This window comes from Lolium perenne, chromosome 4 (assembly GCF_019359855.2).
Source record: "Lolium perenne isolate Kyuss_39 chromosome 4, Kyuss_2.0, whole genome shotgun sequence".
Taxonomy (NCBI): Eukaryota; Viridiplantae; Streptophyta; class Magnoliopsida; order Poales; family Poaceae; genus Lolium; species Lolium perenne.
The window spans coordinates 199,257,422-199,283,385 of NC_067247.2; the positions used below are offsets into that span (position 1 = coordinate 199,257,422).

General features: G+C 47.9%; 1 protein-coding gene across 1 annotated transcript; it reads right to left on the reverse strand.

Moving 5' to 3' along the window:
• Positions 1 to 7,715: 7,715 nt before the first annotated feature.
• LOC127295187 (putative serpin-Z5) lies at positions 7,716 to 9,783 on the reverse strand. Its single transcript, XM_051325087.1, has 2 exons — positions 9,264 to 9,783; positions 7,716 to 8,708 (listed from the first exon to the last, which is right to left on the reverse strand). The coding sequence occupies exons 1-2, from the start codon at positions 9,657 to 9,659 to the stop codon at positions 7,857 to 7,859; spliced, it is 1,248 nt and encodes a 415-aa protein (XP_051181047.1). The 5' UTR covers positions 9,660 to 9,783; the 3' UTR covers positions 7,716 to 7,856.
• Between the last annotated feature and the right edge of the window lie 16,181 nt (positions 9,784 to 25,964).

The following is a 25,964-nucleotide window of genomic DNA, read 5'->3' on the forward strand; positions in this document are numbered from 1 at the left end:
GAGCTTTGTCTCCCTAGAACTCTTGTTCTTTGTATCCAAGGCACTCTAGTGGAATCTTACTCTCTCCATGGATGATTCAAGGGCAACACCTCTCTCATCCAAGTTCTAGGGTAGATCTCCTCCTCCAATCTCTCTCTTCTTGGATTCAACCTAAGGGTCTCTCCAAGGATTGATTTTATTGGCTTGGTCTAACATACCAAGGGAGTATAATTGGTTTGTATTGGGTTGTGGTGTGTGTGTGTTCTTCGTGTTCATCGCGTTCTTCGTTTCCCCTCTTTTCCCCTTTCGATTTCGGGTCGAATTCGCAAGATTGGGCCACAATCTAGGTCTTAGACCTCATCATATGGTATCAGCAGCTCAAGGTTACCGCGAATTTGACCCCCCACCCACCCAATTTCATCTCTAAAAAATTTTCCCAAAAAATTCCCCAAAAATAGCCCTAATTTGCCTTTTGATGGATCTGCGATTTTGTTGAGTTTTGAGTGGTTTTGGTCCATGGATTTGGTGTCTCTAGTGTTGATCTACTAATTCCCCCACTTTCTATCCACAAATTCCTTCGATTTTCGAGCTTTGGGTCATTTGGATTTGGATTTGGGGAAGAACAAGAGAGAGAAAGAGTGGGCACGCGTGCTGCCAGGGAAGAAGAAAGAGTGAGCGGTACCTCCGGTGGAGGCTCCAGGCAGCCACGAGCGGTACCTCCGGTGGAGGCTCCACCCGTGCACGAGCGGTACCTCCGGGTGGAGGCTCTACCCTCCACTACCGCTCCTCCTCCCCCAAGTCGGCCACCACCACCGATTCTGCCCCACCACCGCCGACCACCACCACTCCTCTCCACCACCGGCAAGCACCGCCACCCCCCTTAATCACCGGCAAACACCGCCACCCCCCAAACCACCGGTAAACACCGCCGCGGCACCACCACCACCACCACCGCCACCGCAAGCGCACCGATACCACCATCGGCATACCACAGGCAAACACCGCTGCTGCCCCACCACCGCCGCGAGCTCACCGATACCGCCATCGGCATACCACCGGCAAACACCGCCGCTGCCCCACCACCACCACCGCCGCCGCAAGCTGACCGATATCACCGCCTGCATACCACCGCCATCGACGCCAAGCTACTTTGACCCGACTTTTCCGCTAACTTGTGTTTGCTTGTTCCGGTTTGAGTGCCTTGTGTGTAACACTAACCCGCAGCTCCGAAGCAAGCGACGACACTCTCGGCACCCCGAACTTGCAAACGTACTCTTGATCCCACCACCATAATGCAAGTTGTGTGATCATCACCGCCTACGCCCCATCTAGGTATAACTTGCAAATCCCTTTTCCTTTTGCGATCTAACCTCCCGAGCATTGCTTGTCAAGTGTTGTGAGACATTGCACGTGGCCCCGTTGTGAGGTGTGCGTGTAGTGGGGAGTCAAGCTTATAAGCAAAACTCGTGTGGAAAAATAGCAAAAGCGAGGCTAACACTAACATAGTGTGGGAAAAAGCCACAAAAACACAAAAAGAGCAAAAGAGTGCAAGTGCCACCAAATACAAAAGAGTGTCAAGTGCCACCAAATACAAAAGAGGAAAAGCTTTTAAGCAAAAGAGAGAAAAGAGAAGAGAGGCCGCGTGTAAATCTTGTTGTCTCTCATGTTGCAACCAAAGCTTTGACTCTCCTTGTGTTAGTGGGACACCGAGCACCCTTGCTAAGGGCTTCTTACACTTTTCCGCTCATTCCTTGGTCGCACTAACCCCGTTCATCTCGTGTGTGCGTTCCACATCTTTCCGTGTTTATAGTGATCATCGCTTTGACATTTGATATTTGGATTTCACCCACTCTTAACAACAAACTTGATTTCGGATTTCGTCTTTTGGCTTTCCACCATACTCACCTACCACCATATTTTCTAGCTTTTGCGTGTGCCTTTGTGTGTGTAACCCAATACAAATTGTTTTTTCTCTTGGTTTAGTTAGTTGACCCAATTTGATCACTCCAAGGTGAGACTTGAAGGTTGTTTCTTCCACTAACATCCACCACATAGCTCTTGTCGTGCTAACATGGATAGCGAAGAAGAAGATACAGAGGAGTACACGGAGTACTTCGAGGAGGATACCTCTTCAAGCATCGCGGATGTGGAGGAACATGTGGAGCTCTTCTCCAACTATGGCTCCGCAAGCATCTTCGGCATCTCCGACATCGAGGAGCTCGACAACGACCATGGCTCCCCAAGCATCACCGACATGACTGACGTCGAGGAGCTCTACATCGACAATGGCTCACCAAACATGGACGACATGGTGGAGCAACACCACGAGTACGACATCGACGACATGGTGGAGCAACACCACGCCTACGACATCGACACCATGGCGGAGCCTCACCTAGACTACACAATGAACAAAGACGATGCTCCCACGTACCCCTACTTGGCCAATGGAGCTACATATGAAGATAGAGGATCTCCACGATGGCACATCATATGGATCATCAAGAGCGTCCCCAATATGATCGTCATCGACACTCGTCTCCGAGCTCCACAAGGCGCCACCATGAGAGTGCTTATGCACAAGATCGTCGACCTCAAGTACATCATATGGAGCATCAAGAGTGTCCCCAACATGATCGTCATCGACACTCTTCTCCAAGCTCCGCAAGGTGCCACAAGCAACATGCCAAGCCACATGAGCTATCATCTAGGCATGTAGAGGATCGTCATCGACGCACACCTTCTCATGATCGTCGTTGACCACCACCATCGCATGGATCCCATCGACATATGCCACCACATGAGCACCGCCGACACAAGCCACCCCATGAGCGCCATCGACCAACATCTTCCACGGATCTTCGACGATACCACTCAAGCCATGGTGATGATGCACGACGACGAGAGCCTCGACATGAAGACGACAAACACCATCATTCGGTGTCTACCACTCCAAGGATGGCAAGCGCACATAGCGCATACCTTCCTCATAAGGCGACTCCCACATCTTGTGCCACCACCACAATGGCCCCTACCTCGTCACATGCCTATGGACTCCGATGCTACAAGTGCAAGCAACAAGGACACCCTCCACGGGAATGTCCCAACCTCTTATGTGAGGTGTGCAAGGCCAATGGTCACGTGGCATGGCAATGCACAACGCCAAGCGCCAAGACGCTCTACTTCAACGAGCTAAATGCACAACTCCTCAAGATGCCTATAGCGCCCACACTTCAAGATGAAGATCAACAAGGTCACCTCAAGGATGATGTGGATCCGCGCCTAGCTATCTACGACACTACGGTGCCACCGCTTGAGGACCACTTGGGAGACGATGGAGTTGAGATGGTTGAGCATGGGAATTTCCCTTCAACCAAGGAGGCGCATGGAGATGAGAAAGTCGAACCTACTCCTATATGCTTGATTGATGAGTTGGTACCAATCCCATGTGAGCATGAGAGCCACTTAGCCCACTTGAGTGAGAGTGATAGTGAGTTGAGTGCCTCCCACCCCATATGTGAATTTGAGTGCTTCCATTTGGAGGACATGAGTGATACACCAAGTGAGTTGAGAGAGGTAGTTGATAGGTCCATGGAGGACATCACATTTGCTAACACATTAACCTCTACCTCTTTGGTGTCTTCTTATGTTGCAATAGGTTCCATGGAGGACGAGTTCCCGATCATGGAGAAGATGTACATGGTGCATGAAAATGACGATATCACACAATGCTTGCTTCATGATGAACATGTCGACCACATGGATCCTCCTACTTCCACAACACCTATTTCAAATGAGTCGGCCTACAAAGGTAACACCATAGGTGTTGATGATGCCATGATCCCACTAGTGGACATGATGACTTATGAGTGCATGCATGATCTTGCGGATACAATTGCTACGTCACATGCTTCTTTCATTTTTCCATGTGATGCTTTGCTTGATAACATTGTTGATCATGTGGAATTGATTGATTGTGATACCATGACCATGCCATGCTATGAGAGTTTCACTTTTTCCACGCTTGCTATCAATGATAATGATTATGATAACGCTTGTGTTGTGCCACCCTTGATGAACATTTGCTCTTTCCATAGGGTTGTCGACAACAATGATAAAATTTTGAACATGCTTTGCCCAAGATGTTTGCACTATTCCATGTTCCTTGCATCCAATATTATGAACAATGGCTCTTTCTTATGCTTGGTATTGCAATAATGCTTATTTCATTGTCCAGAGATGGCCCCCATAGCCTTCTCAATTTTTGATGATCCTAAGTTACCACATGCCATGAATGCACCTTCTTGCCATATGCACCATCGCCATGCATTTCATACTATCTTTCTTGACACTAATGGTGATGTGCACAAGACATGGAACATCATGATGGATGATGTGTTTCTCTACCATGCACACACGCTTTTTGTTTTCTCTATGGTGTGTATAGGTACACGAATGACAACTTCCACCGCTACGGAGCATGAGCTCACGAAACGCGCAATTGAGAGCTACCCCAACAAGGACGAGATACATGATCCAACCCGTGAGATTCACACCAAAGGGTATGTTCCCAAAAGCCTTTGCCCTCGTGTGTTTCCGACTTTTCTTGTCGAGCTTCCGGTTTGGTCCAATTCCTCGTCACCTCTTTTGCCTCTTATGCAACATATCTTGAAACATCTTGTTGGCACAATGGTTGTTGTATGTATTAATGATATCATCATACACTCCGAGAATCTCAAGGACCATGTCATACATGAGAGAGACACCTTATACATCTTGTGCCACATGTCACACAAAAAGTTGCTCTTCTTTGGATTTCCCCTTTCATCTATGGCAATTGAAATGGATTCTTTGAAACTTGAGGATACTCATACTCGGCTCACGCCAACCATACTTCCCCAAGCTAGAAGTTTCCATCTATTTGCCATTGCACATAACAATTTTGCCCAAAATTTTGCCGCCGTTACTTGCCTTTTGATTGTTCCATTTGTGTGGGACAATACTTCACAACACATTTTTGACACCTTACAAAGCAAACTTTTACATGCACAAATTTTTGCCCTACCACATTTTGGATACATCGACACTCTTTTGGTTCCCATTTTTGCCAAATGCCTCTTGGAGAAATGACTTGATGCTTCATATTTACATGAGAGCTTATTTTCCACCGATAACAAAGTTGGCATACACAAGCTCTCTATTCGCAAGTTGCTTTTCCCCAAGTTTTTCTTCGACCACGACTTTTTCCCTCCACCACTTCATGGGAGAACCGTCATGGACTACAACAAGGACGCCCGCACCACGACGAACATCCCTAAGGATAAGGGCAACTATACAAGTACTTCACCAAGCTACAAGGATCAACGACTACATCATCGACACACAATATTCCAAATACTTGGTGAGCGAGACGTTCACCATCTCGGACCTCTCACCACATCATGGAGATGCGGAGGAACAAGAGTCGAGGACGACTCTTCTCCAAGGGGGGGAGATGATGCAGCCCCGCCTATCGTCGATGCTACACCATGGCCAAGGAGTCCCCCAAGTGGACCAACAACACAAAACCACGCCATATATGTCAAGGTGAACCCTATCCTCTCTATGGTCGACCTCGATACAACCGTGGATGGTATGCTACCTCATGCCTATATTCGTTGTGTCATTAGGTGCAAATGCCGACAAGGACCAATAGAGGAGGAACCCCCATGGTGCAAGGAAGAGAAGAAGAAGAAAGAAAGAAGAAGAAAGAAGAAGGAGAAGAAGAGAAGAGAGGAAGAGAGAAGGAGGCCGGAGCCTCCACCCATGGAGGGGGCCGGAGCCTCCAGGCCTACCTGGCCGGTACCACTCCTTGGAGGGGCCCCACGCGGGAAGGGCCAGGCTGGTACTAACGGCCACCCCTGGCCGGTACTACCGGTGGGGTGCTGGGCGGCACCATTTGGTGCGCGGGCAGAGGGGGAAGGCCGGTACCTCCAGCCGGAGGCTCTGGTCGTGGTACCGCTGGGGGTACCCGCTCCCCAGTACATGAAGAACTTGCTCCCCGGTACCTCGGGTGGAGCCTCCGGCCGAGGTACCGCTCGCGCGTCCAGGTACCCTGGATACTTTGCTCGAATTGGAGGCATTTTCCGGTACCTCCACCGGAGGTACCGCCCGAGGTACCGCCCGCGCGCGAAGTGACCCCGATCTGAACCGTCCATTCGCCATCCAGCTGCTGTAACTTATTTAGCCTTTGCCCAAACTACCCTTGACTCAAATCTGAGCTATATGTATCCCCGTACTCCCCATTTGTTAGGGTTAGACAAGATTTGGCTTGGACATGATTTGAGCTTTGTCTCCCTAGAACTCTTGTTCTTTGTATCCAAGGCACTCTAGTGGAATCTTACTCTCTCCATGGATGATTCAAGGGCAACACCTCTCTCATCCAAGTTCTAGGGTAGATCTCCTCCTCCAATCTCTCTCTTCTTGGATTCAACCTAAGGGTCTCTCCAAGGATTGATTTTATTGGCTTGGTCTAACCAACCAAGGGAGTATAATTGGTTTGTATTGGGTTGTGGTGTGTGTGTTCTTCGTGTTCATCGCGTTCTTCGTTTCCCCTCTTTTCCCCTTTCGATTTCGGGTCGAATTCGCAAGATTGGGCCACAATCTAGGTCTTAGACCTCATCAAAAACAGCAGCGGGTTTGGACAAAATATGTTTGCTTCATTGTAGTGTTGTGCGTTGTTTTGTTCTTGAAGGTGTTGGAAACACTTCTCCTGTTACCCTCGAGTTTTTGTGATTGGTGCTTGATGAGAAAGTTTGTTGCAGTCGCTTTGTTGATAGCTTTTTCATCGATATATTTGCTAGTTAGTCAAATCATATTGGTGGACCTTTCTATTAAAGAAAAAGGCAACAAGCATCTATGCGGAGAGTTACAGGAAAAGATAACAAAGCTTAGCCCCACCGTCCAGCACAGCTTATCAATATTTTGGTCTTAATAATGTTGATTCTTGGCAGCTACAGTAGGCCACTAGGTGCCATGTTTGTTTCGGTGCATGTCTAATTTGCGGGCGTAGATGAGCTTTAACGAACACACGAGGCGGCGGAAAGAAGCCACAAAACCCATCTAGGGTTCCGTCCTCCTCGCCGGCGATATCGCCGGTCCGCTTCGCCTCCGGTGGCCTTGGAGCCTTGGAGGTGTGGCGGACCACGGTTCCTCGCTGGCGGGGAGTTTCCGTTCTTAATTTAGTTTGCTTTTCAGTCTCTTTTTTCGGATGGTGAGGCGGCGGTTACATCCTAAAGTCAGAATAAGGTCCTCCCCGCCCTATCCTCGCTCCGGTGGTGCATCTAGCGCTGACGGAGGGCGCGTGGAGTTGTGTGCCCGTCGGATCTCCTAGGATCCGGTCGATTTTCGTGTTTATTGGTGTGGTTTGATGATAGTCTTTTCCGATCTACGGTTGTCATCATTCGCGATGGTTGATGCTCTGGTGCGCTGGTCCTTTGGGGCCTTAGCACGACGACTTCCCGTCTGTCTACTACAACAAGCTCTACTACTACTACAAACTTTGCCTGACTCCGGCGATGGAGAGGCGAGGACAGCGGCGCGCCTTCGGCTCGTGCTAGTGTTTGTAGTCGTCGCTAGGTGGTCCGAGTACCAATTTGTAATTTTCTTTACTTTTTGAGTTATTTGTACCACTGTTGATGATTATTAATAGATCGGTGGATTTCTCGCAAAAAAACAGGGGCAAGCATGCATGCATGTGCAATCTAATAATGAGTAGTGCCAATAATATCTCAAATAAGCTCGAGTAATATATAGCAGAGCAGCTAATAAGATCGAAGACCACTATTCCACAAGGCAAAATATCCTAACGCATGGAGTTTCTTGAGTGTCGACGGTGATCACTTGCAGGTAGGATCGAGGACGTGGCCCGCGAACACGATCACCCCTGACCGCTCCTCCATGATCATGAAGGTGAATGGATGGTCGGCGACGAATTTGACCATGTCTGGCGGGGGACCGCCACCACCACGCAAAGACGTCATGACTGCGGCAGCCTCGGTCCCTTCCTCGTTCACCTTGATGACAGCCTTGTGTGCAACCTTGGTCAAGAAGGTCGGCCGCCCGTCGTCATTCTTGTACATGCCTCGCAGGTCGCCTGCTTCCGTCGAGAACGGCAGCGTGAGCCCCAGCTGACGGAGATCTTTCCCGAGGTTCCAGTCGAAGGAGATTTCCAACTTGGGTACCTCAAGGCTGACGAGCTTGGTTTCCGTGGGCAGGACGCTGTAGAGGTACCCAGGTGCCGAGGTGATCAAGTCCACCATGGTGGATATGCCGTCGCGCTTGTCCGGGAGGAAGACGAACATGGAGAACTGCGTGGCATTGCCGCTCTTGACGGAGGTAGCCCTTGGGCCACGGTGGATCTTGTAGGAAGTTCCTTCTATATACTCATATACCCCCTCCGGGCCATATGGGAGCTTGAGAACCTTGAACCCGTCCATGCACGAGATGTACATGGTCTTGAGCTTCGACATGAAGCTTGGCTCGACATGGCTGCCGTCGAGCCGGTGGAACTTGCCAGGTGAGGTGTGGCAAAAGTTGAATGGGTCGAGCCAGCTGCCCTTGAAGTACACAGCGTTAGCGAGCACGAGGTCGGTGTCGGCGGTGATGTCGCTGCGTGAGATCATGGAGTCGATGAGGTTGTTTGTGGCCTTTTTGACCCAGCTGTTGATCATCTCCACCGCTTCCTCCGGCTTAACATGTCATCATGCATTAAAATAATTAGAGAAAGTTGAATATGAGCTGAGGCGTACGTACCTAGTAGGTACACCCACTCATTTCAGAAATTAATTTGGGAAGTTACAGTTCAATCAAACAAGAATAGGAGCTTCAGAGTACAATTTTTTACAATTGTCACACAAACAAGAATAGGAGCGGTAGCAAATGTGTGTGAATATAAAACTCACTAGTTGTATTCTTTTTTATCCATCAAACAACACACGATATTAACATGAAACTTTGTAGACCAACATACAATATGTCGAATTATTTTTCGTTTTAGTGCGACAAAATTATCAAGAAGAACCGAGTGTGTACGTACAACTGTACAAGGTATACCGCAACATAGCAAATCAACTCTCAAGTAATTACGATAATCCATCAATATAATGGAGTTGTGACTACCTATCTTCTAGTTGAAGGGTCAGATTTCCAGAACAGAATAATTTGGCAAGGTTGATTAGATAAGACAAAACAAATACTCCGTACATGAATTGGACTTTAACAGAGGAACTAATCAATCTACTAACCTCCTCGGTGAAGCTCACGGTGCGTGCCTCGGACCTGTAGGACTTGGCGGCTATATCCTGGAACTCCTTCTTGAGACCGCCGCGCGATTGGTCGATCCAGACGCCGCCGCCGAAGAGCACGCGGGGTCCACCGGAGTCCGCACGATCGGCCAGGACGCGCTCGGAGACGTGGCGACCGAAGGCAGCGAGGCCGTCCGCCGTCGGGGCGCCGAGGAAGCTGAGCAGCTGGGCCTGCGTGGCGCCGCCCGCGCCTGCGGCCACCAGCGCTAGGCCAGCGTGGACGGAGACGGGCGAGAAGGCGACGTTCTTGCCGGTGGCGTCCGTGGGGGCGAGGTGCTTGGTGAGGCGGAGCGCGAGGGCCGTCTGCCCGTCGCGGGCTGCGTTGGCGGCGGCCATGGGAGGTGCAGGTGGTGGGGGTTCGTGCGTGCAACGGCGCAAGGAGGATGCCTGACGGTTTGGTTGCAATTTCCAAACGAACGATCGGGTTTTACCTTTCTTTGCGAGAATACGATAGCGATTTCCGAATGGATCGTGCTGAGCGTCCCCCGGGGGATCAAAGCTCTGATCCCCCGCCTCTGGTGCTTGACACGTGTTACCGGGACCAGCACAAACCCGCAACGCAATAAAAAACAAGAGAGCCTCGCAACCGGGTTCGTATTTGACCAAGTCTACCTACTTCGCATGTTCCCCTGACTCCCCTTGCACCACATCTAAACGTAGCTCATCCGCTCGCCGGCAGCACCGTGCAACCTGCCTGGTGACCGCTGCCAGCGACTCCACCGAAAATCTGCACGCAATAGCACCGACCGTGGCTAGCAGCAACGGGCTAGTTGCTGGCCGGGTACCAAGGCAGCAACACCAAAGCCCATAGCAGCAACGCCGCGTGCCCATAGATTGCCGCCGCTGAACGTCGACGCCATTTGAAGCAACCGCCACCACGGCCGCATGTAGCAGCCGGCGATGCCCCATGTAGCAACCGACGTGGCCCCATGTAGCAGCCGTCGCCGCCGATGGTAGCAGCCGGCGATGCCCCATGTAGCAGCTGGCGTGGCCCCTTGTAGCAGGCGCCGCCGCCGATGGTAGCAGTCGGCGATGCCCCATGTAGAAACCGGCGTGGCCCTTATAGCAGCCACCACCGCTGATGTAGCAGCTGGCGATGGCCCATGTAGAAACCGGCGTGGCCCCTTGAAGCAGCCGCCGCCGCCGATGGTAGCAGCTGCCGCCGCCTTTTGAAGCAACCGCCGCCTCCGCCTGTAGCAGCCGACGATGCCCCATGTAGCAGCCGGTGAAGCCCCTTGAACCAGCCACCGTCGTCGATGGTAGCAGCCACCACAACTCCTTGTAGCAGGCAGCGACACCCCTTGAAGCAACCGCCGCCGCTGATGTAAATCGGAAACCGTTGATGGTAGCAGCCGGCAACGCGCCTTGATGCAAGCGCCGACACCGATGGTAGCAGCCGCCACCGCCCCTTGTAGCAACCGCCACCGCCCCTTGTAGCAACCGCCAGCGCAGCTTGCAGCGCCCACCACCGACGCTTGCACCGTCGGCGGTTATAGCGGCCACCGGTGCCTATTGTAGCAAACGCTATCGCTGCTTGTAGCGCCACCAGCGGAGGCGTACATGTACATGTCGTCGGCTTTGTCCTTGCAGCCAGTGGTGAGCTCGACTAGCGCCAGTCTTTTGCAGTGGTGGTGTGGAAGAAAAAGGAGCGGAAGAAGGCGATGGATCCCCGAAGTACCGGCGATGCCCGCAGCATCGGCGCCCCTCCCCGTAGCACCGGCGACACCTCCCTCTTGCAAGGCCGACGCCGGCGAAATCCGAGAAGAACACGAGAGGCAGGGAGATATATGGCCGTGGCAGAGGGATGTGGAGGCGGCGCCGTTTGCGTGGACGGAGGCGGCGGTGCACGTGGTTGTGGTCTGGTGGAGCATCTGCCTGAGGCCCGAACTCTCGAGTTCCATGGGGGAAAAATTGTTTGGGGATGGAGAAGCGATTGGAAAAGAAAGAGATAAGGAAGAGAGAAGGAGGTGCGTGTGGGGCTGATGACGCGTGGCAGTGTGGTGCGGACGCGCTGCTGCTATCTCGTTGGCACGATGGCAATGATCCGACGGCTGCGCGTCCGGAGGATGCAGCGCGTGCGATCCTCCGGGGGATTAGCAGCGTTTCCCTTTCCGAATTCCGATTGTGTGCTCTAAACAGATCGACAAAATCGCATTTTTTAAGGGACACTGCTGGGTGTTTGATTCCCAGCCCCGGGGCCCGGCCCGTGCTTTTTGCAGTGCCTGTCTTTTTATCTGTTTTGCGCGCACGGTACTGGATTGTTTTATTGTACGTCTGAAAATATCGTGGGCAGGTAGCATCCCTTTCTCACCTCTGCAAACATCAAACAAAAGCAAATATGAAAGAATGACGATCAAACTGAACCAAAAAGAACGACAATAATAGTTAAATTATATTATTATAACACAAACAAATAGTTTATTGGTAATACAACATATAGTTCATGAACAATACAACAAATAGATCTCACCAATAATACAATAGATAGTTTTTTTTTAACAATACAACAAACATACATATGGGATGAACCGTACTATTGTTGGCCATTTCACGTTCACCACACCTCGATGAGATCTTCCTGAAGTTGATCATGCACATCGTAGTCTCGAATAGCTCTGTATGAGCCAATGAATCGGGCTACCCTCTCTTCGCTCTTACGCACTTGCAAAGGGCGCCCCATCAACTCATAGTACAAATAGTCATTGTCTTACCCTTGCTCATTCTCGATGATCATGTTATGATGACACGCGCGTTCATGATGTGCCAAAAGATCTTTTGATCCCAAAATCTAGCCGATCCTCTCATAATAGCAAATTGGGCTTGCAATCCCAAGTACTCTCTCCACATCTTTCCTAGCTACCACTTGTGCATTATGAAACTGATTTTTTTTATATTGCCGGATGGTTTGTGAACCAGCTTCACAAATGTTTGCCACCTTGGGTAGATGCCGTCGGCTAAGAACTAGTCATAGTTATAGCTGTGGCCGTTCGCTACAAACTCCACTGGTGGAGTTTCACCCAATGCATTTTTTTTCATCAGTGGTGACAGTTGGAGAACGTTCATGTCATTGCATGAACCGAGATTTTTTAAGAAAGCATGACAAATCCAAGTCTCATGATCAGCCATAGCTTCATGGATTATGGTGGAATCCTTTTTGTGGCCTTTCATTATCCATTACATGTTCCATGACAGTTCTTCCACCTCCAATGCATGTAATAAATTGAGGGGCTCTCAAGCATATTTGGAAATCCTGGATTTTTGTTGAACTCCAATAGCCTTGTCGTGTCTTCGGCATTGGGGTTTCTCAAGTATACCTAGCCAAACACTTCATAATTCTTACGGCAAATTGCTTGACAAACTTGATAGCTTGACTGTCACCCATCGTCAAGTTCTCCAACGGTATTTATTCTTTGCTCAAAAACTTTTCATACTTCATCAGCTCCTCTGTGATATGCTTGAACAAATTGATGCTCATCCGAAAAAGACGACGAAAATTGCTCTCCTAAAATGTTGGATTCACCACAAAGAAAAGCTCCACATCAACTTGTTGTGGCCTTTTGTCCCTTCCCGCCACAACTTATGTTGAACGAAAATGGAACCACCGTGCTTCGACCTTTTATTTGCATGCATAACCAACAATATGGACATGTCTTCTTTTTCTTGAAGATCCCATTCCTCATCGGATGAATAGTACGACAAACTCATTGATGACCCACAAGTATAGGGGGTGTATCGTCGTACTTTTGATAAATAAGAGTGTCGACCCAATGAGGAGCAGAAGGTGTTGACAAGCAGTTTTGATCAACGATTCACTGTAAACACTAGCAAACATGTTTTCATGTGTATTTGATATTGCAAGTAAATAAAGTATGAGTAAATAAAAGACAGTAATAATAATTGCAGCGAGTGGCCCAATCCTTTCTAGAGCAGAGGACAAGCTGGTTGTTTTACTTATGATGACTAAACGCTCCTGAGGACACACGGGAATTTTGTCAAGTGTTTTCGCTTCACGCAGCTGAATAATCTTTATCGGTTTGGTAGGTGTTGTGTGGGTGAACCTATGCTAATGCACTACCTCTACTTGGACTAATGCATACTTGTGATTACACCACTTGCAAGCATCTGCAACTACAAGAAAGTAATTAAGATAAATCTAACCAGAACCTTAAACTTTGAGATCCTACACTTCCCCATGCATTGGTTTCCAAACGGGGGTTTAGGTTTCCGTCACTCCCGCAACCCCACAATTAGTAGCCAAATACACGATGCATTCCACTAGGCCCATAAAGATGAAGTATCATGTAGTCGATGTTCACATGACACCACTAGAAGAATAACACCACACCTTAAATGTCAAACCAGTAAATATTACTCAACATAGTTCCACTACTAACATCTTAACTTCTCCCATGTCCTCAAGAACTAAGCGAACAACTCACAAGACATCATATGGATCATGATCAGAGGTGATATAATGATGAATAACAATCTGGACATAAACCTTAATCCAATGGTTTCACTCAATAGGATCAACTACAAGGAGTAATTAACACCGGGAAAGTTTCCCCTATGAACTAGACAAGATCAAACCCAAAAATGTTACAGCGGGGCGGAGTGGAGATGGTGGTGATGATGGTGCTGGTGATGGAGATGATGATGATGATGATGATGATTGTCGGGGGGATGGCCCCCTATAGGCCAAAGGCATGGAAAAGTTGTCCTCTATCTTTTAAGGTGCCGGATTAAAGATTAATCCGGATGAGTCAGTTAAGTTGGCAAGGGCCAAGTTAAACTATATCGGTATCCCAGGAGGGGTTTGCCGGAGCTCGGTAAACAGGAGAGATACCGGAGTACCGGCATGAGCTCCACTGTAGCTTGTCGGCACTATGGTCAAAGATTCTATCAAGGACTAGAGGACAAGGATGAGCGAAGCAAAGTAGCTTTAAACGAAGCCCTGACGCCAAAGGACCAAGATGACGTTAAAGCTACCGGACGAGGTCATCTCTTCTTGATTAAAGTCAAAACCGGAGTCATCCAGGCCAAAGAAGCTTTATAAAGTTGCTTAGATCATCGAAGATGCCATTAGGGTTTCTTCCTGTAAGCCATCCACTCCCCTAAATAAGGAGTGGAGGGGCACCCCTGTGCGGGAAACACACAACACTAGCGGATAGAGAGAGAAGTAGAACAGGATAGAGGTGCTCACCTTGTAGTCCGTACGTTCTTCAACCTCTGGACAAGGGCCAAGTTCATCAATAAAGATACCGGTATTTCACCCAAAATCCATCCTTGTGTTACCAAAACCCTCCCCCGAATCCTCTTGCGCACATTCGGCCCCAACTTAAGCCATCCCATGGCATCTGTCTGTTCACCACGATGACAGTTGGCGCCCATCATGGGGCCAGCAGCTGCGCTTGCTGGAGTTCATATTCGGGCGGGCCTCCTCACCGTCTCCGGTGAGCGCGTGGTGTCTGGGCTCGTCCAGCGCCTCGGCTCGCTGGACTTCATCGACGACAACGCGGGCTGCTACGCCAACGGCGGTAAGTTCCCCAAGAACGGCTGCATCATGGAGTTCGGCACCCACCGCATCTACCTCGGCACCGTACCGGAGCGCCAGTACCTCTCGCCGGTGTTGGTGGCACCGAATCCGCCAAGATCTGCTGCTCGTGGGATGCGCACCGGCTGCGCCGCCGGCAGCGTGGAGGTGATGATGGCCGGCGCAGGAGGCGCTGGCAAGGAAGTCGCGGCTGAGGGAGCTGGGCAAACCAAGTCCACGCGCGCGGCCAAGCAGCCGACCGAGCGCGACGAGGGCGCTGCCGGAGCTTCTTCCGCGCTTCCGGAAGCAACCCTGTTGCAAGCTGTCATGAATGTGCTGGCCACGCCCATCGCGCACAATGCCGATGCGGCTACCGCGCAAGCTGAGCTAGAGGTGCAGCGGCAGAAGCTGCTCTCCAGAGGTGCAGACATCATCAAGGAACAGCGCGAGTTGAACCTAACCCTACGTGAGTACAACGCTGCCCATGGTTTTGCTTCCGTTAGCGCGCAACCGGTTAGAGCAGCAGAACAACGGCTTAAGGCTCACAACGTAGATCAGGACTTGCGCCGGGAGGTTCTTGCCGGAAAGAGTGCGTCGGTATCTTTGAGCATAGTGGAAAAACCTAAGTATAGCAGTCCGGATAAAACGATAAAAGCTGCTAGGGCTGCTGTACAGATGTGTGAGTCTCTTTCTGGTGAGGCTTTGGCAAAACAACAAGATAGAGTGAGAGAATTGCTTGACATGATCGAGGCACAGAACGCTGAGCTTGCTAGAATCAACAAAGCAGTTGTAGCGTCAAAATCAGTTCGCTCGGCAAAAAATGCCGGTAGCAGGTCGCATGGGCAGGCATCGTCCCCCCATCCGGACAGAAGAAGATAAAAATATGTAAACACACAGCAGATGACTGTGTACGATCCGGTTCTTGCCGGAAAACAACAAGCCGGGCAATATGAGGCCGGTAGAAAAAGCCAAGGGGCAGGTCATGGCTATGCCAGAAATGGCTATGCCGGAAACGCTTATGCCGGCAAAGGTGAAACCGGGCAAAATTATCGAGCGGCCAGGGCGGCATATGTTAAGGAAATGCCACCACGAAGGTACCGGCAGGCAAGGGCCGCGGTGCAGGAAAGATACGATGAGGCCGATTCCGGAATGGAAAGAGTCGGAGCATACCGGAACCCATTGGGGGAACGTCTGGGAGAAAGATGCCTGCCAGACCAGGATGCGAGGCACAAGCTGGACAGAGTGCATCTTTCCGAGATGATCGAAGCTGAGCGTCCGCCCGACACACAATGTTTTGGCCCGCGGATCATGAGAGAAGAACCACAGGTACGCAACTTCCAGTTGCCCCGGGATACAAAAACATACGATGGCACAACTAAGCTGGAAGACTTGCTGGTTGATTATGTCACATCGGTTTACGTTGCTGCTGGCGGAGGAACAGCGACCGGTGGAGGAAATCGGTGCTGGGCAGTGAGAATCATACCGTCCTTACTAGTGGGACCGGCACAAATTTGGCTTAACAATTTACCAAAGGAAGTATAAACAGCTGGCTGGATTTCGAAGAAGCATTTGTGAGCAACTTCAGTAGCACCTACCGGAGTCCAAACAGGCCGCAACAGCTGGCTATGTGCCAGCAGTGTCAAGATGAAACAGACCGGGATTTTCTAACCCGGTGGAACTCCGTGAGAAATTTCTGTGAGGGTCTAATAGAAGCACATGCAATCGCTTGGTTCTGCAATGGGTGCCGGAGAGCGTCCCCACTTTGGCAAAAGCTACAAAGAAGCATGCCAACCACACTGGCTGAGATGATCTGGATAGCAGATAGCTACGCATTGGGAGATCCGATGCAACCGGCAATTGCGGGTGATCCTTTGGCAAAGGGCTCACCGCGTCCGGATCAATACTGGGATAACCGGCATAACAAAAGAAGAGAAGATTTCCCGGATTGAAGGTACGGTCTGCAGCAAGTGGCCGCGATGCAGGATAATTCCGGCACCAGCAGAAGGCAAAGCCAAAGGAAGAAAATCGGAACACAGCCTTGGGCTGGTCCAAAAAAGCAATGGGTTGAGAAAAATCCGTGGCAAGATCAGGAGAAATACACCATGGAATCAGCCATGGATCAACCATGCCGGTGGCACACAACTAATCCGGCAAGACCGGCAAACCACCTGACAAGAGATTGTTCCTGGACCAAGAGGTTCATGGAGAGGGGCGCGATAAAAGATGCCGGAAACCAAGGTTTCGCAAAGCTACCACCACCGTCGCCGCTAACCGGCGCAAATGCGCAGCCAGTCTTTGCTCAGCAGAATCGGCCGCAACAGCAGCAAGGAGTTCATCAGGTGGCATACGATAACAATCAACCGCCACCACCGGCACCCTTGGGCCGGAACGTTTATAAGGATCCGGATATGTGATGTGTTGTATTTGTCACTGAGCCAATGATACGTCTCCGACGTATCGATAATTTCTTATGTTCCATGCCACATTATTGATGTTATCTACATGTTTAATGCACACTTTATGTCATATTCGTGCATTTTCTGGAACTAACCTATTAACAAGATGCCGAAGTGCCAGTTCCTGTTTTCTGCTGTTTTTGGTTTCAGAAATCCTAGTAACGAAATATTCTCGGAATCGGACGAAATCAACGCCCAGGTTCCTATTTTCACCGGAAGCATCCACAACACCCGGGAAGGACCAGAGGGGGGGCACTGGGCCCCCAGACCATAGGCCGGCGCGGCCCAGGCCCTGGCCGCGCCGCCCTATGGTGTCGTCGCCCCTTCGACCCTCCTGCGCCGCCTCTTCGCCTATATAAAGCCCCTGGATCGAAAACCCTGAAAACGATTGACGAAAACCACAGAAACCTTCCAGAGCCGCCGCCATCGCGAGGCCAAGATCTGGGGGACAGGAGTCTCTGTTCCGGCACGCCGCCGGAGCGGGGAAGTGCCCCCGGAAGGCTTCTCCATCGACACCGCTGCCATCTCCACCGCCATCTTCATCACCGCTGCTGCTCCCATGAGGAGGGAGTAGTTCTCCATCGAGGCTCGGGGCTGTACCGGTAGCTATGTGGTTAATCTCTCTCCTATGTACCTCAATACAATGATCTCATCAGCTGCTTTACATGATTGAGATTCATATGAGTTTTGTATCACTACTATCTATGTGCTACTCTAGCAAAGTTATTAAAGTAGTTCTATTCCTCCTGCACGTGTGTAAAGGTGACAGTGTGTGCACCGTGTTAGTACTTGGTTTATGCTATGATCATGATCTCTTGTAGATTGCGAAGTTAACTATTGCTATGATAATATTGATGTGATCTATTCCTCCTACATATGCATGAAGGTGACAGTGTGCATGCTATGCTAGTACTTGGTTTAGTCTGTTGATCTATCTTACACTATAAGGTTACTAAAATATGAACAGTAATTGTGGAGCTTGTTAACTCCGGCATTGAGGGTTCGTATAATCCTACGCAATGTGTTCATCATCCAACAAAAGTGTAGAGTATGCATTTATCTATTCTGTTATGTGATCAATGTTGAGAGTGTCCACTAGTGAAAGTCTAATCCCTAGGCCTTGTTCCTAAATACTGCTGCGTTACTACTGCTTGTTTACTGTTTTACTGCGTTACTACTGCTGCAATACTACCACCATCAACTACACGCCAGCAAGCTATTTTCTGGCACCGTTGCTACTGCTCATACTTATTCATACCACCTGTATTTCACTATCTCTTCGCCGAACTAGTGCACCTATTTGGTGTGTTGGGGACACAAGAGACTTCTTGCTTTGTGGTTGCAGGGTTGCATGAGAGGGATATCTTTGACCTCTTCCTCCCTGAGTTCGATAAACCTTGGGTGATCCACTTAAGGGAAAACTTGCTGTTGTTCTACAAACCTCTGCTCTTGGAGGCCCAACACTGTCTACAGGAAAGGAGGGGGAACGTAGACATCAAGCTATTTTCTGGCGCCGTTGCCGGGGAGGAAAGGTAAAAGGTACTCACACTCCGGATCTCGGCTACTAAGCTATTTCCCCTGTCGTAAGTACTCGAAGCTATTTCCTTTAGATCCTGCAATTGCATCTTTTTGTTTCTTGTTTACACTAGTTTGGCATAATGGACAAGAATGATCTTCTTATTCTATTTCCTGATTTAAAACATGGATTGTTTGATGCGAAAATTAAAAAACCTATGGAATCTTATTTGCATGCTGGTAGTAATATTAGTATGAACGCTTTGAACACCATTGTTGATAATAATATAGAAAGTTCTAAGCTTGGGGAAGCTGGTTTTCATGATCTTTTTAGTCCCCCAAGCATTGAGGAGAAAATTTTCTTTGATGATACTTTACCTCCTATTTATGATGATTATAATGATAGTGGTCTTTTAGTGCCGCCTACTATGGAGAGTGAATTTGATTATGATTACAATATGCCTCCTATATTTGATGATGAGAATAATAATGATAGCTACTTTGTTGAATTTGCTCCCACTACAACTAATAAAATTTATTATGCCTATGTGGAGAGTAATAATTTTATGCATGAGACTCATGATAAGAATGCTTTATGTGATAGTTATATTGTTGAGTTTGCTCATGATGCTACTGAAAGTTATTATGAGAGAGGAAAATATGGTTGTAGAAATTTTCATGTTACTAAAATGCCTCTCTATGTGCTGAAATTTTTGAAGCTACACTTGTTTTATCTTCCTATGCTTGTTACTTTGCTCTTCATGAACTTGTTTATTTACAAGATTCCTTTGCATAGGAAGCATGTTAGACTTAAATGTGTTTTGAATTTGCCTCTTGATGCTCTCTTTTGCTTCAAATACTATTTCTTGCGAGTGCATCATTAAAACTGCTGAGCCCATCTTAATGGCTATAAAGAAAAGAACTTCTTGGGAGATAACCCATGTGTTATTTTGCTACAGTACTTTGTTTTTATTTTGTGTCTTAGAAGTTGTTTACTACTGTAGCAACCTCTCCTTGTCTTAGTTTTTTGTTTTGTTGTGCCAAGTGAAGCCTCTAATCGAAGGTTGATACTAGATTTGGATTTCTGCGCAGAAACAGATTTCTATCTGTCACGAATCTGGGATTTTCTCTCTGTAGAAAAATCAGAAAAATATGCCAATTTACGTGAGTGTTCCTCAGATATGTACGCAACTTTCATTAGTTTTGAGTTTTCTGATTTGAGCAACGGAAGTATTTATTAGAAATTCGTCTTTACGGACTGTTCTGTTTTGACAGATTCTGCCTTTTATTTCGCATTGCCTCTTTTGCTATGTGGGATGGATTTCTTTGTTCCATTAAACTCCAGTAGCTTTGAGCAATGTCCAGAAGTGTTAAGAATGATTGTGTCACCTCTGAACATGTGAGTTTTTGATTATGTACTAACCCCTCTAATGAAGTTTATGAGAAGTTTGGTGTGAAGGAAGTTTTCAAGGGTCAAGAGAGGAGAATGATATACTATGATCAAGGAGAGTGAAAGCTCTAAGCTTGGGGATGCCCCGGTGGTTCACCCCTGCATATATCAAGAAGACTCAAGCGTCTAAGCTTGGGGATGCCCAAGGCATCCCCTTCTTTATCGACAACATTATCAGGTTCCTCCCCTGAAACTATATTTTTATTCGGTCACATCTTATGTGCTTTACTTGGAGCGTCTGTGTGCTTTCGTTTTTGTTTGTGTTTGAATAAATTGTATTACATCATGCTTGTGTGGGAGAGAGACACGCTCCGCTGGTTCGTATGAACACATGTGTTCTTAGCTCATAATATTCATGGCGAAGTTTCTTCTTCGTTAAATTGTTATATGGTTGGAATTGGAAAATGATACATGTAGTAATTGCTATTAATGTCTTGGGTAATGTGATACTTGGCAATTGTTGTGCTCATGTTTAAGCTCTTGCATCATATACTTTGCACCCATTAATGAAGAAATACATAGAGCATGCTAAAATTTGGTTTGCATATTTGGTTTCTCTAAGGTCTAGATAATTTCTAGTATTGAGTTTGAACAACAAGGAAGACGGTGTAGAGTCTTATAATGTTTTCAATATGTCTTTTATGTGAGTTTTGCTGCACCGGTTCATCCTTGTGTTTTTTTCAAATAAGCCTTGCTAGCCTAAACCTTGTATCGAGAGGGAATACTTCTCATGCATCCAAAATACTTGAGCCAACCACTATGCCATTTGTGTCCACCATACCTACCTACTACATGGTATTTTCCGCCATTCCAAAGTAAATTGCTTGAGTGCTACCTTTAAAATTCCATCATTCACCTTTGCAATATATAGCTCATGGGACAAATAGCTTAAAAACTATTGTGGTATTGAATATGTAATTATGCACTTTATCTCTTATTAAGTTGCTTGTTGTGTGATAACCATGTTCACTGGGGACGCCATCAACTATTCATTGTTGAATTTCATGTGAGTTGCTATGCATGTTCGTCTTGTCTGAAGTAAGAGCGATCTATCACCTTATGGTTAAGCATGCATATTGTTAGAGAAGAACATTGGGCCGCTAACTAAAGCCATGATCCATGGTGGAAGTTTCAGTTTTGGACATATATCCTCAATCTCAAATGAGAAAATTATTAATTGTTGTTACATGCTTATGCATAAAAGAGGAGTCCATTATCTGTTGTCTATGTTGTCCCGGTATGGATGTCTAAGTTGAAGAATAATCAATAGCGAGAAATCCAATGCGAGCTTTCTCCTTAGACCTTTGTACAGGCGGCGTAGAGGTACCCCTTTGTGACACTTGGTCAAAACATGTGCATTGTGATGATCCGGTAGTCCAAGCTAATTAGGACAAGGTGCGGGCACTATTAGTACACTATGCATGAGGCTTGCAACTTATAAGATATAATTTACATGATACATATGCTTTATTACTACCGTTGACAAAATTGTTTCATGTTTTCAAAATCAAAGCTCTAGCACAAATATAGCAATCGATGCTTTTCCTCTATGGAGGACCATTCTTTTACTTTCAATGTTGAGTCAGTTCACCTATTTCTCTCCACCTCAAGAAGCAAACACTTGTGTGAACTGTGCATTGATTCCTACATACTTGCTTATTGCACTTATTATATTACTCTATGTTGACAATATCCATGAGATATACATGTTACAAGTTGAAAGCAACCGCTGAAACTTAATCTTCTTTTGTGTTGCTTCAATGCCTTTACTTTGAATTATTGCTTTATGAGTTAACTCTTATGCAAGACTTAATTGATGCTTGTCTTGAAGTGCTATTCATGAAAAGTCTTTGCTTTATGATTCACTTGTTTACTCATGTCATATACATTGTTTTGATCGCTGCATTCACTACATATGCTTTACAAATAGTATGATCAAGATTATGATGGCATGTCACTCCAGAAATTATCTGTGTTATCGTTTTACCTTCTCGGGACGAGCAGAACTAAGCTTGGGGATGCTGATACGTCTCCGACGTATCGATAATTTCTTATGTTCCATGCCACATTATTGATGTTATCTACATGTTTTATGCACACTTTATGTCATATTCGTGCATTTTCTGGAACTAACCTATTAACAAGATGCCGAAGTGCCAGTTCCTGTTTTCTGCTGTTTTTGGTTTCAGAAATCCTAGTAACGAAATATTCTCGGAATCGGACGAAATCAACGTATTTTCACCGGAAGCATCCAGAACACCCGGGAAGGACCAGAGGGGGGGCACTGGGCCCCCAGACCATAGGCCGGCGCGGCCCAGGCCCTGGCTGCACCGTCCTATGGTGTCGCCGCCCCTTCGACCCTCCTGCGCCGCCTCTTCGCCTATATAAAGCCCCTGGATCGAAAACCCTGAAAACGATTGACGAAAACCACAGAAACCTTCCAGAGCCGCCGCCATCACGAGGCCAAGATCTGGGGGACAGGAGTCTCTGTTCCGGCACACCGCCGGAGCGGGGAAGTGCCCCCGGAAGGCTTCTCCATCGACACCGATGCCATCTCCACCGCCATCTTCATCACCGCTGCTGCTCCCATGAGGAGGGAGTAGTTCTCCATCGAGGCTCGGGGCTGTACCGGTAGCTATGTGGTTAATCTCTCTCCTATGTACCTCAATACAATGATCTCATGAGCTGCTTTACATGATTGAGATTCATATGAGTTTTGTATCACTACTATCTATGTGCTACTCTAGCAAAGTTATTAAAGTAGTTCTATTCCTCCTGCACGTGTGTAAAGGTGACAGTGTGTGCACCGTGTTAGTACTTGGCTTATGCTATGATCATGATCTCTTGTAGATTGCGAAGTTAACTATTGCTATGATAATATTGATGTGATCTATTCCTCCTACATATGCATGAAGGTGACAGTGTGCATGCTATGCTAGTACTTGGTTTAGTCTGTTGATCTATCTTACACTATAAGGTTACTAAAATATGAACAGTAATTGTGGAGCTTGTTAACTCCGGCATTGAGGGTTCGTGTAATCCTACGCAATGTGTTCATCATCCAACAAAAGTGTAGAGTATGCATTTATCTATTCTGTTATGTGATCAATGTTGAGAGTGTCCACTAGTGAAAGTCTAATCCCTAGGCCTTGTTCCTAAATACTGCTGCGTTACTACTGCTTGTTTACTGTTTTACTGCGTTACTACTGCTGCAATACTACCACCATCAACTACACGCCAGCAAGCTATTTTCTGGCACCGTTGCTACTGCTCATACTTATTCATACCACCTGTATTTCACTATCTCTTCGCCGAACTAGTGCACCTATTTGGTGTGTTGGGGACACAAGAGACTTCTTGCTTTGTGGTTGCAGGGTTGCATGAGAGGGATATCTTTGACCTCTTCCTCCCTGAGTTCGATAAACCTTGGGTGATCCACTTAAGGGAAAACTTGCTGCTGTTCTACAAACCTCTGCTCTTGGAGGCCCAACACTGTCTACAGGAAAGGAGGGGGAACGTAGACATCAGCCAACAGATAGGCAAAGTGCGTGCTTGTGATGGTAAAGCACACGTCCGTTGGGAACCCCAAGAGGAAGGTATGATGAGTACAGCAGCGAGTTTTCCCTCAGTAAGAAACCAAGGTTATCGAACCAGTAGGAGATGAATATCACGTGAAGGTTGTTGGTGAAGGAGTGTAGTGCGACGCAACACCAGGGATTACGGCACCAACGTGGAACCTGCACAGCACAATCAAACTACTTTGCCCCAACTTAACAATGAGGTTGTCAATCTCACAGGCTTGCTGAAAACAAAGGATTAAACGTATGGTGTGGAAAATGATGTTTGCTTGCAGAAAACAAAAGAGAACAATGATTGTAGTAGGTTGTATTTCAGATGTAAAAGAATGGATCGGGGTCCACGGTTCACTAGTGGTGTCTCTCCAATAAGATAAATAACATGTTGGGTAAACAAATTACAGTTGGGCAATTGACAAATAGAGAGGGCATAACAATGCACATACATATCATGATGACTACTATGAGATTTACTTAGGGCATTACGACAAAGAACATAGACCGCCATCCAGCATGCATATATGCCTAAAAAGTCCACCTTCGGGTTAGCATCCGCACCCCTTCCAGTATTAAGTTGCAAACAACAGACAATTGCATTAACTACTGTGCGTAATGTAAACAATACAAATATCCTTAGACAAAGCATTGATGTTTTATCCCTAGTGGCAACAGCACATCCACAACCTTAGGGGTTGCTGTCACCCCCCCAGATTCAATGGAGACATGAACCCACTATCTAGCATAAATACCCCCTCTTGGAGTTACAAGTATCAACTTGGCCAGAGCCTCTACTAGCAGCGGAGAGCATGCAAGATCATAAATAATGTATATGTGATAGATCAATAATCAACTTGACATAATATTCCATATTCATCGGATCCCAACAAACACAACATGTAGCATTACAAATAGATGATCTTGATCATGATAGGCAGCTCACAAGATCTAAACATGATAGCACAATAGGAGAAGACAACCATCTAGCTACTGCTATGGACCCGTAGTGCAATGATGAACTACTCACGCATCAATCCGGAGGCGGGCATGGTGATGTAGAGCCCTCCGGTGATGATTCCCCTCTCCGGCAGGGTGCCGGAGGAGATCTTCTGAACCCCCCGATATAGGGTTGACGGCGGCGGCGTCTCTGGAACTGTTCTTGTATTTTGGCTCTCGGTGCTAGGGTTTTCGGGGACGAAGGAATAAATAGGCAAAGGGGCAGCGTCGGGGGAGCCAGGGGCTCCCTCCCCACATGTCGGTGCGGCAGTGGGGCCCCCCGCTCCGCCCTATGGTGTGGGCCCCCTGCTGGCCTTCCTCGACTCTTCATCGGTCTTCTGGAACTGTTGCGGTCAGAAACCCACCGGCGAGCAGCGACGGGCAACACAGGAGAGCCGGGAGCAACTTAGGGCTGCGGCTGGCCCTGGTCCCTCCGAGCGACGGCCCGCAAAGACTCCGGCACGCACGTCCGATGCTGGTGCAAGGGCGTGCCACCTGACCTATACCTGGTCAGGAAGGTGATGGAGATGCCTCGCTTAGTTTCCTGCATGGCATACACGTAAACATTAAATACGAGCCTCGATCGGCTCTCAGGTTATCCTGTGAATCGGCTCAAAGAGCCGATCCACCCATGATTCGCACGAGGTGTACGAATATATGGTGGTCCTGCTTGATCAAGATAAAGCTAAAACGACCTACGACGATTTAGGGTTTTCACCGCATAACCGGAACGTCCTACTCACGATTGGGCCTCGCGGCCGCGCACGGTGATCGTAAGCCGATCCTAGACAAGGCCTAAAAACCAACACGAGGTTGATCCCCGGAACATCCTGTCTAGGGCTAGCAAACTACACCCTACGCGCCGCTGGATCCTCCAACCCTTTGTAAGGCCTAACTATGCAGATATTAAACTAATCCTTGAAGAACAAGGAGCAACCATAACGAATCAGATCTACTAAATAATGATCAAGCGGGGTGCCGCCCCTACACCTAAGATAGGTGTAAGGGCGGCTAGATGTCTAAGGGTTGCACTACGATAGCATATGATACGAAGAACAATGCTAACCCTAACACATCTAAGATAACTACGTTGCTCGCCATCAAAAAGGCTTCACTACG

What these genes read in the sequence shown, in the direction of transcription:
- LOC127295187 (XM_051325087.1), bottom strand. Translation starts at nt 9,659, where the DNA reads ATGGCCGCCGCCAACGCAGCCCGCGACGGGCAGACGGCCCTCGCGCTC. An exon ending in CCGTGAGCTTCACCGAGGAG is followed by an intron (nt 8,709 to 9,263) that starts GTTAGTAGATTG and finishes TGACATGTTAAG; the next exon opens with CCGGAGGAAGCGGTGGAGAT.